We start from the raw sequence: 16,977 nt of genomic DNA, 5'->3' as shown, positions 1-16,977 counted from the left end.
TTGAAAAAATATTAATACCAACAATATTGATATTGTTCGTGAAATAATTTCGACCATTGACATTGGCAGCAAACCAAATTGATACTTCCAGCTCATTATACCAGTTTTCAGTATTGCAGCAGCAGCACCATTCCTGCATATAAGAAAATGCTTGTGAATTACTGTTCATATATCTAAAATATAACACCCCAAAACCAGACCCGAGCATAACCTTTAATGACGACACACCCCCACTTGAGATACTACATATAATTCCATTAGTGATCCCCTGTTGACGGATAGTGAATCCCCACTTGGCTTTTTCTTATTGAAATTATATAGCTCCTTGGATGAGAACAAAACAATAAACACCAGCATTATCATCTCTACCATATGCCATATATTCATTATTTTTTTATTTCAAATTACAGATTTGATCATAAAAATGATGATCCAGTTACTACACTTTTTTCTACCCATCCAAATTAATTGAAAACAACATTCATAGTTATTAAGCTAACACTCAGGGTGTCTATTGTCTAAGCCTTTCTACGCCCAAGGAATCTGGCAGGACTAAAGTGCTTAAGATCAACAATGCTAGAATGTCCATCAATAACAAGCTCAGCAACAGCAGCACCAGTGGCAGGACCATTGAGAATACCCCAACAGTTATGCCCCGTTGCCACATAACACCCCTTCACCCCTGGAACCTCTCCTATGACAGGTACCCCATCATCCGTGCACGGCAAGAAACACGCTTGCTCTGCCTTCATACGTGCCACTCCTTCCCCAAGATAGCTCGACACCGTCTTCGCCACTTTCTTAAGCATCGCAATCGATTCAGGGTTTCCTCTTATCTCCTCTGGATCATCCGGCACCTCTTCCTCCTTCGACATCCCACATATATACACCTCCCCTGAAAATCAATTATTAACATCATTAACCTCTGCTGTTATTATTATTATTATATAATGTACACCAACAAGTCTATGGTCCCAGTGACATGGACTCTCTCGTTGGAAGGAGAGAAAACTAAAAGTGATTAGCCCAGTTCTCCAACAAAAATCAGTGATTGACAAGGCATTTGAATATTCCATAACAATAATATGATAAATTAATCTATCACTAATTGTTAGTTAATATTGTTATTGCATTTCAGAGACCAATTTATCACCACATCACACCTTCCGAATAAATTTAGTTATTTACCCAAAATAAAATTAGCATACCTGTGGGACGAGGGTACACTTCAGGGTCAAGAGATTTTCCACGTTTGGAAGAATAGTAACTGAGAAAGAGAGCATGGGGGGTTATGGAACTTGGCTCTCTGGGCTCTAATACAATACTATGGGCCTTAAGCCCATAAACTCTAAACAGCGAAGACAACAAAACCAACTTACTGGACCAAGGGCCCAATGCTAACACAACAGAATCCGCTTCCAAAACTCGTCCTCCTTCAAGCACCACCGATCCAACTCGTCCTTCTGCCACAACCAACCGTTCCAATTTCGCAATCTCCACCTTCACTCCATGCTTCTCCACCGCTCTATCAATCAGCGTGCGAGTGAAGAGCCTCGGATGCACCTGAGCCGTCGTTTCGGTGGTTCCAATCGTTTTAGCACCACGAGCTGGTCCGTCAACCCAAGACGGCAACGTTGAGGTAGCAGAAGAGGAGCCTTCGGATTCCGTTACGGTGAGGCTGAGAGTGGTGAGGGCTCTGTAACCGTACGATCGCGGACCCTCGAGTTCTTCGGAGAGCGAACGGTGGAGATTGAAGCTGGCGCGAGCTAGCTCTTCCAACGGTCCTCCGTCACACCAATCGAGGGCGAGGAATCCGCCGGCTTTTCCGGACGCGGCGCACGCCACGTCGGATTTCTCGATGAGCGTGACAGCGGCGCCCTTCTCCGCCAGAAAGTAGGCGGTGCAGACTCCGATTACTCCGCCGCCGCAGACAACCACTCGCTTCGGCTGATCCATGGGCGATGATGATGACGACTCAATTGAATTCACTCTCGAGATTATGGAGATTTTGTTTCGCCGAAATGCAATAAGCGGTGGCCGCAGAACCCCCACCACTAGATTCATACTCATCCGATTATTTTCTATTTATTTTATAAAAAAGAAATCAGACACGTGTCTGTTACTGCTGGTATGTGTATGTTTGTTCACATTCCAGTTCCGGCATTAGCCAAAATTCTATTGTTTGATATTTGGGCCCTTCTGAATTCCGATAAAAGAAGTTCATGTCCATTAGCATGTTCAGCCTTACTGGGTTTTAGTTTTAGTTCTCGAGAGTCCAGAGACTCCAGACTCCAAATAATAACGTGTTGCCTAGTTTATGAATTTCTTGAACCTAAAAAAGATAGAATTACATTTACATGACCTTCCTTGATTAAAATAGAATTTTTAATTGAGGGAGAGTGGGAGGCAAAACTTATTTCAGTAGTCTTTTATGGTTCAAACGGTTAGTCGTATATTTTCAATGTGAAAATACTATTGATATAAAAAAACAGAAGTAAAAGATGATTAACTTCTAAAAAAAAAAAAGAAACAGAAGATTTTTTGTGAAAAAAAAATAAAAACGGGATCTAAGGTTGTTAGAACAGAGATTGAAGTCCTTAGTTTTAGTTTTGGTTTGATAATTTTACCATGTGTAATATGTTTTAATAGATGAAACATTTTTGTATTTAATGTTTTAAACTAGGCATGATATAGTTTTAATCTTTTTCACATTTACTGTTTGATCTATTATGAATTAGATGAAGATTTTTTATTCTCTAAATTTCTTAAGAACTTAATTATACTTGAAATTTGACTAGCAATATCGAATTAATCAATTGTCTCATTTGATAATCGAATGTCCAAGTCAGTTTTAGATTAAGGAAAGTTCTGCAGCTTAGGATAATCGATTACCTTATTTGATAATCACCCAACTCCTAAAAACAAAGAGAAGCTCTATCTGAATCTATAATTGATTATCACACATGATAATCAATTATCCAGTCAACATAGAAGAAACTAAAATTCTCAGGCTGAAATGAATTAATTGATTACCCTTTCTGATAAGCGATTAACCAATTTTTGGGATTGCAGAACAAATGGGATTTTGATGAATTAATTGATTACTTATTTTATAATCGATTAGATTTGTTTTAATTGTAAAAATTTATAAATACCCCTATGTGTTTTCTTTTTAAGATACTCTTGATTTGTTCAAAATTTGATAAAAAAAACATTTCAAGAGAGTCTTCAAGAAGAATAGCACTGCAATAAGTCTGAAGATTGAAGTTGATCAAAGATTCACCCATTTTACAATCATGAATTGATCAACTTGTGAAGAAATATTGAAGATTAAATATCTACACATTTTAGGTGTATTCAATCCTTATCTTTTAATCTTTTAGAGTGTTGTTCTTGGTTAAGGTTACCATGGATGTTGGAGAATTGATAGAGTTTCAATTCTGGGTCTTTTCTTGTAGGGTTCAAGAGAAAGACTTGTTTTCTATTAGAGAATTGTATGTGCATAGTGTTTGTATTAGTGTTCTCTATATAGTGAAAGTTCTAAAAGGACTTAGAACAAACTAAATGTAGGTCCAGATTGAACCGAACCAATATAAACTCTTATGTGATTCCCTTATCCTCTATAATTTATTTTTGTAATCATATTGAGATTAAAATTGATTTCAAATGCTCCTCATAAATGATTTTGTTTTCTAAATATCTTTTAAAGAAACTTTGATTGATTTAAAGAGATGATTTTAATCGATGTTAAGAATGATTTAGTAAAGATTTTGAAAGAATCTATTCAATCATCCTTTTAAATTCTCGACCTGATCTAACAAAGACATGTTTGGTTCCTTCTTTTTTTACTATTTTAAAAATCTGTATTTTTTTTTAAAAAAATTACATTACTCAACAATTAATTTAGAGCAAATTACAACAATCTTCCCTGAAATTTTCAGTAATCACACATATACCTCCTTATTCTGGAACCATTTGTTTAGCACTCCCTCATTTTTGGAATTCATTTAAGTGACTGTTTTAATTTAATATTGAATAACCAAATTGTCCTTTAACCTGAACTCATTCCCTCAATTTTCTCTTTTGTTTCATCTCCTCCTCTCCAGTGGTTTATCCCTTCCTCCGCTCCTCAATTGTGTGACCCTTTTGTCTCCACGAGGAGCCCGTCATGGCACCTGCATCGCCGCTGGGTCCGACTACCTCGACTTCTCCAGCGAGCTTAAGCCCATGGAGCACGCCAAGGTTACGCACGATAATAAGATCGTGGAGACCGACATACTCGTCATCTTCGCTTGCGACATTGACTCTAGACCGGACACGCACCATAATCCCAATATGATTTTCAGACCTTTTTTTTTTTCCTTCAGATCTGGGTTTTTCTCTCTCAAGTCTGGGTTTATGGATTCGTCTGACACGGATTCGATTTTGCGATTGTTGTTCATGCAACGGTTGAAGGTGATGCATGGTGGTAATGGTTTGTCTCGTGGGTTCACCTTCTTGTTGTCATTTTTTCTGAGTGGACGGTGCAAGAATTAATGTCTCATGTGAGAGGCATGTGACTAATGTAAGGACTAATAAATAAATAATTAATAATTAAGGACTAAATTGTAATAGGTTAAATAGGAGAAGTTTCTAAAAATAATTGTTACTTAATGGGAGTAGTGGTTAAAAAGGAGTTAATATCCACTAACATAAAACAAGGTCATCTTCCTGACAAAAAAATATTCTCTCTAACCCTTAGCTATCACGAAATCTTGTTTCTCTCCTCTTCCAAAGAATCAAAGTGCACCAGAGAGAAACTTCACTATGGAGAAAGGTACACAGTGTTTATCTATTATTTTTAAGAATCATATATTTTAAGATTCTATTGGTTTCTTATAATTTTTAATCTCAAAAACCCTTAAAATTTACATGTGATATCAGAGCATGTGTTGTGAAAGTACGTGATTCTCCACTAATGATGTTTTTTTCAAATTTCTTGAACCCTAATTTTAGAATTATGAATTAATGATTAATGTTTTCTGCTGCAAGTATAAATGTATTTTCCCCTACATATCGAAATTATGTTTCGGTCGGAATCTATTGTATCACATTGTTATGATTGACATGCTGGTATTATTATATTACTATATACATTAAAGGCCGCAAGCTAAAAGGTGAAGTCTTCAACAAATAAATGGATGGATTCGTGTACGTGAATTCCATATTCATGATCCATATTCTCGTGTATTTTTAGTATGTGCGTTCTTTGAGAATTCAAATCTAGGAAGTTTAATTCTTGAATTCTAATTTCGAAAAAGGCCTCCTCAACATGATTGAATAGCTTTGCATGAAGAATTTTCTTTACTATTATTATTGTATATTTGTTATCTTTATTTGGATCAAAATATTGGAGAAAAATAATGGTGCATGTTTATAATGATTGGCTGAGAATGAATTTTCAATGATTTTGCGTTATATATGATGAATTTTATCCTTGTGATATAATTGTTTCCATAGACTCAGCCTAATGTTCATGAGAATGATTGTTGCAAACAATATTAAGATAGTTATCCCTAAGACTGATAGTGTTAAAAAGTTTATGGGGTTTGTATGAGAGCGCTCTCAAACAACTGATAAGTTTCTTGCTGGGACATTAATGAGTATATTGACCACCATGAAGTTTGATGGTTCACGTATTATGCATGAACATGTCATTGAGATGAAAAACATTGTAGCAAGAATTAAAACCTTAGGAATAGCTGTGAATGAGAACTTCCTTGTTCAGTTTATTCTGAACTCATTACCGTCCGGGTATGACCCATTCCAAATGTGCTATAATACCATGAAAGATAAATGGAATATGCATCAATGGCACAGTATGTTAGTTTAGGAAGAAACAAGGCTTAAGAATCAAGGAAGTCACTCAGTCCATTATGTAATCCACCAAGGGATTCAAGGAGCTAGAAAGAAATTTGTGAAGAAGCATGATAAAGGCAAATGGCCATTAAAGATCAATGACAGTCCTATACAAATCCAGAATAAGACATCAAAGAGCAATAATTGTCATTTCTATGGGAAATCTGGACACTTCCAGAAGAATTTTCCAAAATGTAAGTCTTGGTTTGAAAAGAAGGGTGAACTTAATGCTCATGTATGTTTTAAATCAAACTTAACTAAAGTTCTCCATAATACATGGTGGATTGATTCTAGATGTACGACTCATATTTCTAATACTATGCAGGGATTCCTTATAATCCAAACCATAAGCCCAAGAGAACTTCGTCTTCATGGGGAATAGAGTGAAAGCTCCAGTGGAAGCAATTGGGACTTACCATTTAAAACTCGACACTAAACATCATTTAGATTTACTGGAAACTCTTTATGTATCTAGTTTATCTAGGAATTTAGTTTCATTATCTAAACTTGATGTTACTAGATACTCTTTTAATTTTGGTAATGGAAGTTTCAGTTTATTTAACCATAATCATCTCATTGGTACTAGTGTTCTTTGTGATGGTTTATATAAATTAAAATTATATGGTTTATATACTGAAATCGTTTTAACTCTACATCATAATGTTGGCACTAAACGTAGTTTAGTGAATGAATGATCTATTTTCTTGTGGCATAAACATTTAGATCACATTTCTAGAGAAAGGATGAAAAGATTAATAAAGAATGAAATTCTTCTTGATCTAGATTTTACGGATCTAAATATCTATGTGGATTATATTAAGGGAAAACAAATAAAACACACAAAGAAATGAGCTACAAGAAGCACTCAGCTTCTTGAAATTGTGCATACTGATATTTGTGGGCCTTTTATGTTAATTCTTTAAAAAAGGAGACATACTTTATCACCTTTATTTATGACTATTCAAAATACGGTTATGTCTACTTACTGCATGAGAAATCTTGGGCAGTGGATACCTTAGAAATTTACTTGAATGAAGTAGAAAGACAATTAGACAGAAAGGTGAAAGTTGTTATGGGTGATAGAGGTGGTGAGTATTACGAAAGATACGATGAAATTGGGAAACACCCAGGTCTGTTTGCTAAACTCCTTAGAAATGTGGCATTTGTGCGCAATACACAATACCTGGTACACCACAACAAAATAATGTATCAGAAAGGTGTAATAAAACTTCAATGGATATGGTTAGGAGCATGTTAAACAATTCAACTTTACCCATATCATTATGGATGTATGCCTTGAAGACTACCATGTATTTGTTGAATATGGTTCCTAGTAAGGCAGTTCCAAAGACACCTTTTCAACTGTGGACGAATAGGACACCCAATATATGGCACTTGCAGGTTTAGGGTTACCAGGCCAAAATAAGGATTTATAATCCTCAAGAAAGAAAATTGGATGCAAGAACAATCAATGGATATTTCATTGGTTATCCAGAAAAGTCAAAGGGGTATATGTTTTATTATCCTAATCATAGTATGAAAATTGTCTAAACTAGAAATACAAGGTTCATTGAAAATGATAAAACCAATGGGAGTACACTTCCACGAGATGTGGAAATTAAAGAAGTTAGAGTGTAGGTCTCTTTAGCTTATGCCTTTAGCAGTATGGTAATTCTCCTTCAGTTGTTGTTACAAACATCAATAAAGAAAAGCAACACAATAATGAGCCTATGATACATAATGAACCTATTGTGGAAGAACTACAAGAAATAGCATTAAGGATGTCTCAAAGAGAAAGGAGACCAACTATTTCGAATGATTATATGGTATACCTGCATGAAATAGAAATAGACTTAATCATTAATAATAATGATCCAGTTTCATTTTGACAACCTATAAGCTATGGTAATTCTGAGAAGTGGTTAAATGTCATGAAAGAAGAGATAAATTCCAAGGAACATAATGGTATTTGGGACCTCGTAGAATTGTCAAAGGGTTGTAAGTAGGTCTTCAAGACTAAATGTGACTCTCATGGAAACCTTGAACATTAAAAGGCTAGACTAGTTGCTAAGGGATTTACTCAGAAAGATGATATTGATTATAAAGAGACATTTTCATTGGTCTCACAAAAGGATTCTTTCAGGATTATCATGGCATTAGTAACCCATTATAACTTGGAGCTACATCAAATGGATGTGAAAATTGTCTTTCTCAGTGGATATTTAGAGGAGAATATTTATATGGACCAAACAATGTGATTCTCAGTTGAAGGAAAGGAAAACATAGTGTGCAAATTAAAGAAATCAATATACGGTCTTAAGCAAGCTTTCCACCAATGGTATTTGAAGTTTAATGATACCATTGTTTCCTTTGGATTTAAGAAAAATACTATTGATCGATGTATATATCTGAAGGTCACTGGGAGTAAGGTTATTTTTTTAATTTTGTATGTTGATGATATCTTGCTTGCAACTAATGATCTTGATCCTCTTCATAAGACTAAGAAGTTTCTCTCTAACAACTTTGAAATGAAAAATATGGGCGAGGCAAGTTATGTGATAGGGATAAAAATAGGTCTGTCACATAAAACATATATCGATAAAGTATTGTTAACTCATTAGCAAGTGTACCAATTTTTTTTTTATGTTGTAGAATGGAAAACAAGTAGCAACATTCAAATTATTAGCCTAAATAGTGAAAGCAAAGATTTAAGGTGTGGATTGTTTCATATGATATGGATTCAATTACATCATATTTTAATTACCAATCAACCTTTGTCTTTAAACTGTAAATGTTTTTATTGTAATTGCAACACAACCACATTTGCTATTTAAAATTTTGAGTGAAGGAATTAATACAGGTCCCTTCTAAGGATCAAAGGTGATGTCTCGTGATTAACTTGATAAAAAGAAAAATAGAATGAAGTAGAATAAAATAAAATGATATAAAATTTTATTTAACTAAGTTAAAAATATGACAAACATTTATATATTAAAATATAAATGCATTGTTTAAATTGGAATGAAAATATAATATAATAAAATATATTTATTTATTTTAAATTTATATGTTTTCCTTTAATTAAAGAGTTATGAGATAGAAATACTCTTTTTTATTTCAACATAAAAATATTTAAACAATGAAATAGTAACTTATTTCCCTTCTGGCACCATTCTATTTCACTATACTTTATTTTACATTTAAAATATAACAATAGGATATAAGATATTTTAGTTTTTTAATTAGACTAAGTTTTAGATAATCATTGATAGTAAGAGTTAATTATCATTAGTTTTAAATTTTTGCCCTTCCTAGATTTTTTTTCTGGTTCTGTCCTGCATAAAAAATCCTAAATTGAAAGTTAGGTTGTTCATTAATTTAGTTGAGATCTGTTTTTACAGTAATATAGTTTAGGTCTACCAAATCGAAATATTAAATCAAATTAATTTTTCTTTTACAGAAAATCAAATTAATTGTTATTTTAATGTTTTTAATATATTCAGATTTAGACTGAACCAAACCAACAAAATTTAATTAATTTTTATTTTGGCATTAATTCTATGATTTGAAGGCTTTTTTTTTTTTTGTGAATACACTATATTTTGAAACCTGATGACACATATTTAGACCTAGTGAACCCAAATTTTTTCCCCTTGTCTACACCCCAAGTCCCCAACTCAAATTCATGATAATATAATGTTGCTTCGACTTAAAAAAAATAGTATTTAAACTAATTAGTAAACTCAAATTCCGTTCTGTAACAACAACAAAAAGACTCAAATTCCGTTTTTAATATTCAAAATTAACAAATATATTTCTAATGAAATGAATTAAGCTTAACCAACTCATTTTTATTCAAACTACTTCGATTTTTATTTTAAAAAATATAAAAATTACAAAAGTGTTGTTTAAATAACCCTATTTATATTTAAATTAATGTACAACTACAATAATTAATCTTTTTTCCAGCCACATGTACATGCATCGTTTGATCAATTTTGTCTGCTTCTTTATGTGTGAGAAATAATTAATGGTCAAATAAAGTTTGTTTCCATACAATATATATACATCACAAAACAATTCCCGTGCATAACGTTTTGTCGTGATAAATGAGGTGAACATAATATATACTATACGATTTCGAAAGAATAGAAGGTTTTGAAACATATATTACTGTTACCAGTCGAATTGTTTGGTTATTCACTCACTCAATTGAGATAATTGAATTTAAGAGCAACGACGGTGACACATGTTCTGTCATTATTTAAAAATGAAACGACGTTGGTTGGGTAGATTTCAACTTATGTTTAGACTTCATTAATCTCAATAAAATGAATAAATCCAATGATCTTATCTTCATGTTTGGACTTTGGACCAATAGTCATGATTCCAAAAGCGCAAAAAAGGAAAAACACTTCTACCGGATCAAGCTTAGTGGAACCAATAACAGCTTTGCAATCATATACCCTTGGGCAAAGTCAGAAAAAATTTTAAAAAACAGAAACAAGGAGAAACTTAACAGTTACCCGTCATTATCATGAATAAGAAGAGACCACCATAAATGAAAAAAGGATACTAAATAGTTATATCACAAAAACTTATAAGAATCCTTAAATACTTGTAAAAGATGTATAAATAAAATATTACTGTCCTCTAAGTTAAAGAAATTAAAAAAATATTTATTATGAAAATTATATGAGAATGTAAAAAATATCAATACTATAATTTTATGTCTTTCAATAAAAATATTTTTATTTTTAGTTTCTTCGTTAATTTTCTTAAGGCACCGGTTACCATTTTCAAAAAAAAAATACTTTTTCTGTCTCATTATAATTCACATATAAGAAATTATTTTCAAATAATTATCATTTTAATTTTTTAATATAATATTAATTATCTTTTTTTACTTATATTTCTTATAATATTAATGGTGGATAAAAAATTTATAAATAAATTAATAATGATATAAGATTTATTTTATAAAATTATTATTATGTTAATCTTTTATATTTTATCTTGATCGATATAAAATAATATAAGATAATTATTATTTTGAAAAAAAAGGAAAGGAGTACTAAAAGATGTAAAGGCAACTTCAAAATTTGTACTCGTTGGAACTTCAAATCACTACTAAAAAATAAGATTTTAACATTGGTTATTAAGTATTGATGTTAAAAATAATATCGTTAACATCAGTTTTCCAAAACTGATGTTAATTAGTTATTGAAATAACCGATATTATATAATAAGAATTATAAAAAAAAAGTAATATAAAAATTATTTCAACATCGATTTTTATCAAAATCAATGTTGATATATGTAGACAATATCGGTTTTTTTGTAAAAACCGATGTTGTATGTCTATATTAATATCGATTTTTAATAAAAACTGATGTTGCTGAAATAAAACAACATCAATTATTAATAAAATTGATGTTGTTTATAAAGCTTCGTTGATTTTTTAAAGAATCGATGTTAATATAAATTCTAGTAGTGAACATAAAGGTAAAATCTATCATGGATAAAAATAAATATTTAAATAAGGATTTATTAAAAAATTAAATAGGATTTCTCCATGATATCATACTAACCATATTCATAGTTGTCATAGAAACCTGCTACCCATTAATGTGTATTTACTTAAATATCCTTTCATTAATATAGATATACTTATAGATAATTTATGTTTTGGAGTGTAGTTTTATTCTGAGAGTAATTTATAAATAATTTCAATTTTGTTTAGAAATATGAAAAATCTCATACATTTATATCATGGAGAAAAATGAAGTGAATTTGTGGGTCTTTAAATTATTTTTTAGAAAAATTAAAAAAATGGTAAAAGTGATTATTTTGCAGATCTCTTTAATTTATAAATTCAGTGATATTTGCAGCACTTACCTGTACGAATCTCATAAATTAATTTTTAAAATTTTTTTAAAAAAATATCCATGAATATTCCGGATGGAAATCACCTATCTCCTTTCCTATCTTATATCACCTATCTCCTTTCCTATCTTATAGTTCCTGTCCCACCAATAAAATAACGTCACATTAATTAAAATTCATGTTCAATCTTTTATTTCCACTCATGACCCACCCACCTCACATTATTACCCAAATCCAAAACGTCATGACCCGTCTCACCTAAAAATTAATTTTGACTCCATTTAACCAGTAATATCGTGCTCATTCAAGTGATGATCGTTGCTTGGCTTCTGCATCAACTAGATGATGTTGCTATTCTCCATCTAAGGGTGGTGGTTTGCTTTAGCACAGTGGTGTGTTGGCATTGAAAGTCACTTGAAGACCGCCATTTGGTAGCTGGAGAAAGGCATTGGAGATCAGAATAGACTTGCGGAGAATGTTTGGAATACTTTGTTACTGTTGTGGGCTTAGACATTAAAGGCGTTGTTAGTTAGAGGAGAGTGTACCAGTTGTGCATATGAAGTTTTTCGGGTCAGGAGTTTCGGATTTTGGTTAGCACATGGGTGCATATGAGAGAAAGACTGGATTTGAATTTTTAATTAATGTGGCACTATTTGATTGGTGGGACAGGAAAGGGGACAGGTGATTTTTCCATCCAAATATTGTTGGATGCCTGAGGATATAAAAGTAAATTTGAGTGTGATTTATAAAGGCAAATTGATCTAACAGGGTCACTTTTACAAATAATTTACTAAATAGGATCCATTCCTAAACTATTTACGTACAGGGTCTGTTTTTCCATGCATCCGGCCACTCGCATTGGCAATACAGGTAAGTCGTCACTGGCATTAGCGACATACTGACTGACGTGGAGGGTGTTTCGTCAACAACATTGGCAAAACAGCTGCTGGTGTCAAAAGAGCACAGCAGAGCAGACATAGTCTCGCTACCATGGCAGGCGAAATAGCAACAGAGGAGGTCTCACTAGCATCGCTGGCGAAATAGTTGCCTTGCACTTTTTTAAAATTTATTTCTTGTTCTGTGGAACAGTGAATGCATACACGAAAAAACAAACAGACACTACAAAATGAAAGGGGCTGGTTAGAAGAGTGGTGGCTCCTTAAATTCACTTGGATTCTTTCTCCAAAACCACTCTCTTTCTCTCTTTGATACTGTGTGATGCCAAAATGAAAAGCAACAATTTTTTAATCAGAGAAAGAAAGAATGACAAATGAAAGGACACGAAACTTATTTTTAGGCCCGACCAACAAAAGCACAACATAATACAAAAATAGATTTTTTTTTGTTTTTATATTTTTTTTACTAATGATTACATGTTTTAATTGTAATTTTATAATTTACGTCGGTGAAATTTCATATGGTTTGGTTTCATTTATTTTGAAAAAAAAAATTATTTGTCTTTCTTACTTATGAAAATTTCTTGTTAAAAACATGTTTGCTCTATTTAATAAACTGAATTAGAATCCTTATATAAAAATTATTTGTAAAAATATTTTTTATTCATAAGAATAAAAATAATAATTTACACACTCTATTTAATAAACGGAATTAGAATCCTAATATAAAAAATCATTTTTAGTATGTTATAATTTAACTTACCTTTTTTAGAAGATAAGATTATAACATACTAAAAATGATTTTTTTATATAAGGATTCTAATTCAGTTTATTAAATAGAGTGTGTAAATTATTATTTTTATTCTTATAAATAAAAAAATATTTTTATACTAAATTTTAATTTATTTATCTGAAATTAGTATCTTATTACTACTTTTTATAAGAACATTTTAGTAAATTTGACTCTATTCTTTCTACAAGACTCCTATATTGTATATCACATTAATTGTTTTATCAAGGTCAGTTTTTCTTCAGAATAAAAAAATAAGATCTTAGTTTAAAAGTTTCAAACTGATAAAATGCAAAGGAGAACCACCATATACTGTTTTTCACAAGAATTTTCGTAAGTAAGAAAGACAAATAATTTTTTTTTTCAAAATAAATGAAACCAAACCATATGAAATTTCATCGACGTAAATTATGAAATTACAATTAAAATGTGTAATCATTAGTAAAAATAATATAAAAACAAAAAAAAAATGTTTTTGTATTCTGCTGTGCTTTTGTTGGTAGGGCCTAAAAATAAGCTTTGTGTCCTTTCATTTGCCATTCTTTCTTTCTCTGATTAAAAAATTGTTGTTTTTCAGTTTGGCATCACACAGTATCAAAGAGAGAAAGAGAGTGGTTTTGCATAAAGAATCCAAGTGAATTTAAGGAGCCACCACTCTTCCAACCAGCCCCTTTCATTTTGTAGTGCCTATTTGTTTTTTCTTTTTTGCATTTAGTGTTCCACAAAATAAGAAAAAAAATTTAAAAAAGTGCAAGGCAACTATTTCGCCAGCCATGCTAGCGAGACCTCCTTTGCTGCTATTTTGCCAGCCATGGTAGCGAGACCATGCCTGCTCTACTGCGCTCTTCTGACACCAGCAGTTGTTTCGCCAATGCTGCTGGCGAAACACTCTCCACGTCAGTCGGTATGTCGCCAATGCCAATGACGGCTTACCTGTATCGCCAATGCGAGTGGTGGGATGCATGTAAAAACAGACTTCGTGCGTAATTAGTTTAGGAAGGGACCCTATTTAGTAAATTGTTTGTAAAAGTAACCCTGTTAGGTCAATTTGCCATTTATAAATAGGTAACTGTGTGTAGGTAACATGATGGGTAAATGACGAGTTTCTATCCAGTAGAACACGTAGTCTTTTTGTACTCACCCTGTCTCGTTGGTATACCTAGTTGCCATCATTTCCTTTGTGCTTGTTATTGTTTAAGGGCTTTAATCCATGAGTTCATCATCCACAAACCAAAGCAACATTGTCACAAAGAACACTTATACAACCAAGATTTTAAAAGCTAATTGCAATTTATGAAGTTTCTGCAATTGTTGTCACATTGATTATATTTGTCCACAAGTTTTTATAATAACAAAGATTGAGACAAAACCATAATTGTAACTGTATTTTAAAACCTTGTCTATAACTAAGGGTATCTCTTAACTACTAGACGAAGACTAATTCTCTTTAAGACATAATTTTATTTCTCTTTAAAAAGTCTTTTCCATTCATATTGTCAAGAATCAAACTTCTGATAATATGTTTAAGGAACTCAAGTATCTATGGATCTTATTGGTAGTAAACAACTTGCATTCAACCATATCCAATGTTGAGATATGAGCCACATCTTCATTCACCATGCATTCATAAAATGACATGTCAACAACTGAAGTACATTTAAGGGTTCTTATTTCAAAATTTTAGGGTAAACTGCAATTTTGGTCCCCCAAGTTTGACACTTTCGTAATTTTCATCCCCTAGGTTCCTAATTGAACAATTTTATCCCCCAGGTTTCACATTTGCACAACTTTAGTCCTTCTATTAAATTTGTTGGGTTCACCGTTAAATGGATAACGGTGACTACCCATTACTTGATGTGTCATAATTATTAGTGGATTAATCCATAATTTGAAACTCAATTTGGTTAATTATAAAATTATTTAAATTTCACCAATTAATTAAAAATGTTATAAAAAAAATTTATAACCTAAACTAACCTATTTCCTCAGTTGACGACTTCCCCCAACCCTTCCTTATGTTCACTACTTTGATAGCCTCGCCCAAACCCTCTTCCCCTCAACTTCACATTCCACCATTCTCACACCTTGGTAGCAAACCCTAAAATGTTGTTACTCTTCTTCGTTTTCAGAATTCCCCTAATCAAAACCTATCATCTTCAATCTCAACTTAAAATTGAGTTTTGTTATTCGTTTTCCCAAAACGTATAACCGAAAAAGATTCCATCTTTGATCAAACCCCTCACTGTTTTTTCTTGTTTGTGAGTTTGACATGGAAATCATTGGTGCTTCATATAGCTTGGGTTCCCTTAATCGAAGACGTCATGCAATGTGCCACTATAACTTGAACACTTCTTTGGGACCACTTGGACTGAGGAAAATCTTGAGAGGAGGTTTGTTGGTTGTGAAGGTATGTTGCACTGTTGTTATTTGGTTTTCCCCTTGTTCTTAATTTTATTTTGATTTTGATTGCTATTTTAACAACTAATAGGGAAAAAAGGTTGCAATATTTTATTGGTATGATCCTCCACTCAATGATCATAGAAAGGAATCATCTTGGGTCTGATTAGGAGGCAAAATGAGTCAAAGATAAAGGAGACGAAACTACAGACAAAGCTCAAAGAAATGGAAAAGAGAGAAATTGTTAGATTAGTCTTATTCTTGCCATTGTGTTTGTAATGTTGTTGTTTGTACAAGTTGTTGGTAGGAGGTGTTGATGTAGCACTTGTAGTTCATTGGACTTGTCTAGTCCCATTGGATACGTCTAGTGAATTGCAATTGTTTGGCAGAATGTTGTTACAATGTTGTTTTTGACTTAGTTTTTTAGTTACTTTGTTTAGGATGTATCATTTGGAACCCAACTGGTTGTGACGTTTTGTTGTCATAGTGTACTGAAATATTTGATGAATGAAAAGGGTTGCCTAGTTTCATTTTAACACACTTGTGGTTATTGTTGCTTAATTGGTTTTGACAAATTAATAACGTTTACACCATTGATTAATTGGTCATTGATATTCTAAGTTTTCCTAATACAAAATATTTTCATATTCCACCATTGGAATCATAACAGAACATTTTAAGTATTCCTAAAACCATACAAAATATAAGTAGTTGTCTAAGAATACATAAGACATCAAATAATTGTGGAAGCAATGTCTTCCAAGGTTATTTTGATGATGCCAAAGAATCAAGAGTTAAGCGCAAAGATTCAAGAATCAAGTTTCAAGTTTCAAGATTCAAGATTAATCAAGATCAAGATTCAAGACTCAAAGATTCAAGAATCAAGAGAAGACTTAATCAAGATAAGTATTAAAAAGTTTTTCAAAATATTGAGTAGCACAAGAAGTTTTCACAAAATCATTACCAAAGAGTTTTACTCTCTGGTAATTGATTACCAGATTATAGTAATCGATTACCAGTGGTTTTAAAACGTTAAGATTTTCAAAATTCAAAATGAAGAGTCACATCTGTTGATGTGTAATCGATTACACCTTTATGGTAATCGATTAC

At 32.1% G+C, this 16,977-nt stretch overlaps 1 protein-coding gene across 1 annotated transcript; it reads right to left on the bottom strand.

Moving 5' to 3' along the window:
* Positions 1-356: 356 nt before the first annotated feature.
* On the bottom strand, positions 357-2,347 carry LOC100783972 (putative oxidoreductase C1F5.03c). Its single transcript, XM_003549987.5, has 2 exons — positions 1,209-2,347; positions 357-895 (listed from the first exon to the last, which is right to left on the bottom strand). The coding sequence occupies exons 1-2, from the start codon at positions 2,068-2,070 to the stop codon at positions 519-521; spliced, it is 1,239 nt and encodes a 412-aa protein (XP_003550035.2). The 5' UTR covers positions 2,071-2,347; the 3' UTR covers positions 357-518.
* Positions 2,348-16,977: the final 14,630 nt, after the last annotated feature.

The sequence above is a fragment of the Glycine max genome, chromosome 17, assembly GCF_000004515.6.
Source record: "Glycine max cultivar Williams 82 chromosome 17, Glycine_max_v4.0, whole genome shotgun sequence".
Classification (NCBI taxonomy): Eukaryota; Viridiplantae; Streptophyta; class Magnoliopsida; order Fabales; family Fabaceae; genus Glycine; species Glycine max.
The sequence above is the reverse complement of the archived record's forward strand: the minus strand, read 5'-3'. Positions and strand labels throughout refer to the sequence as shown.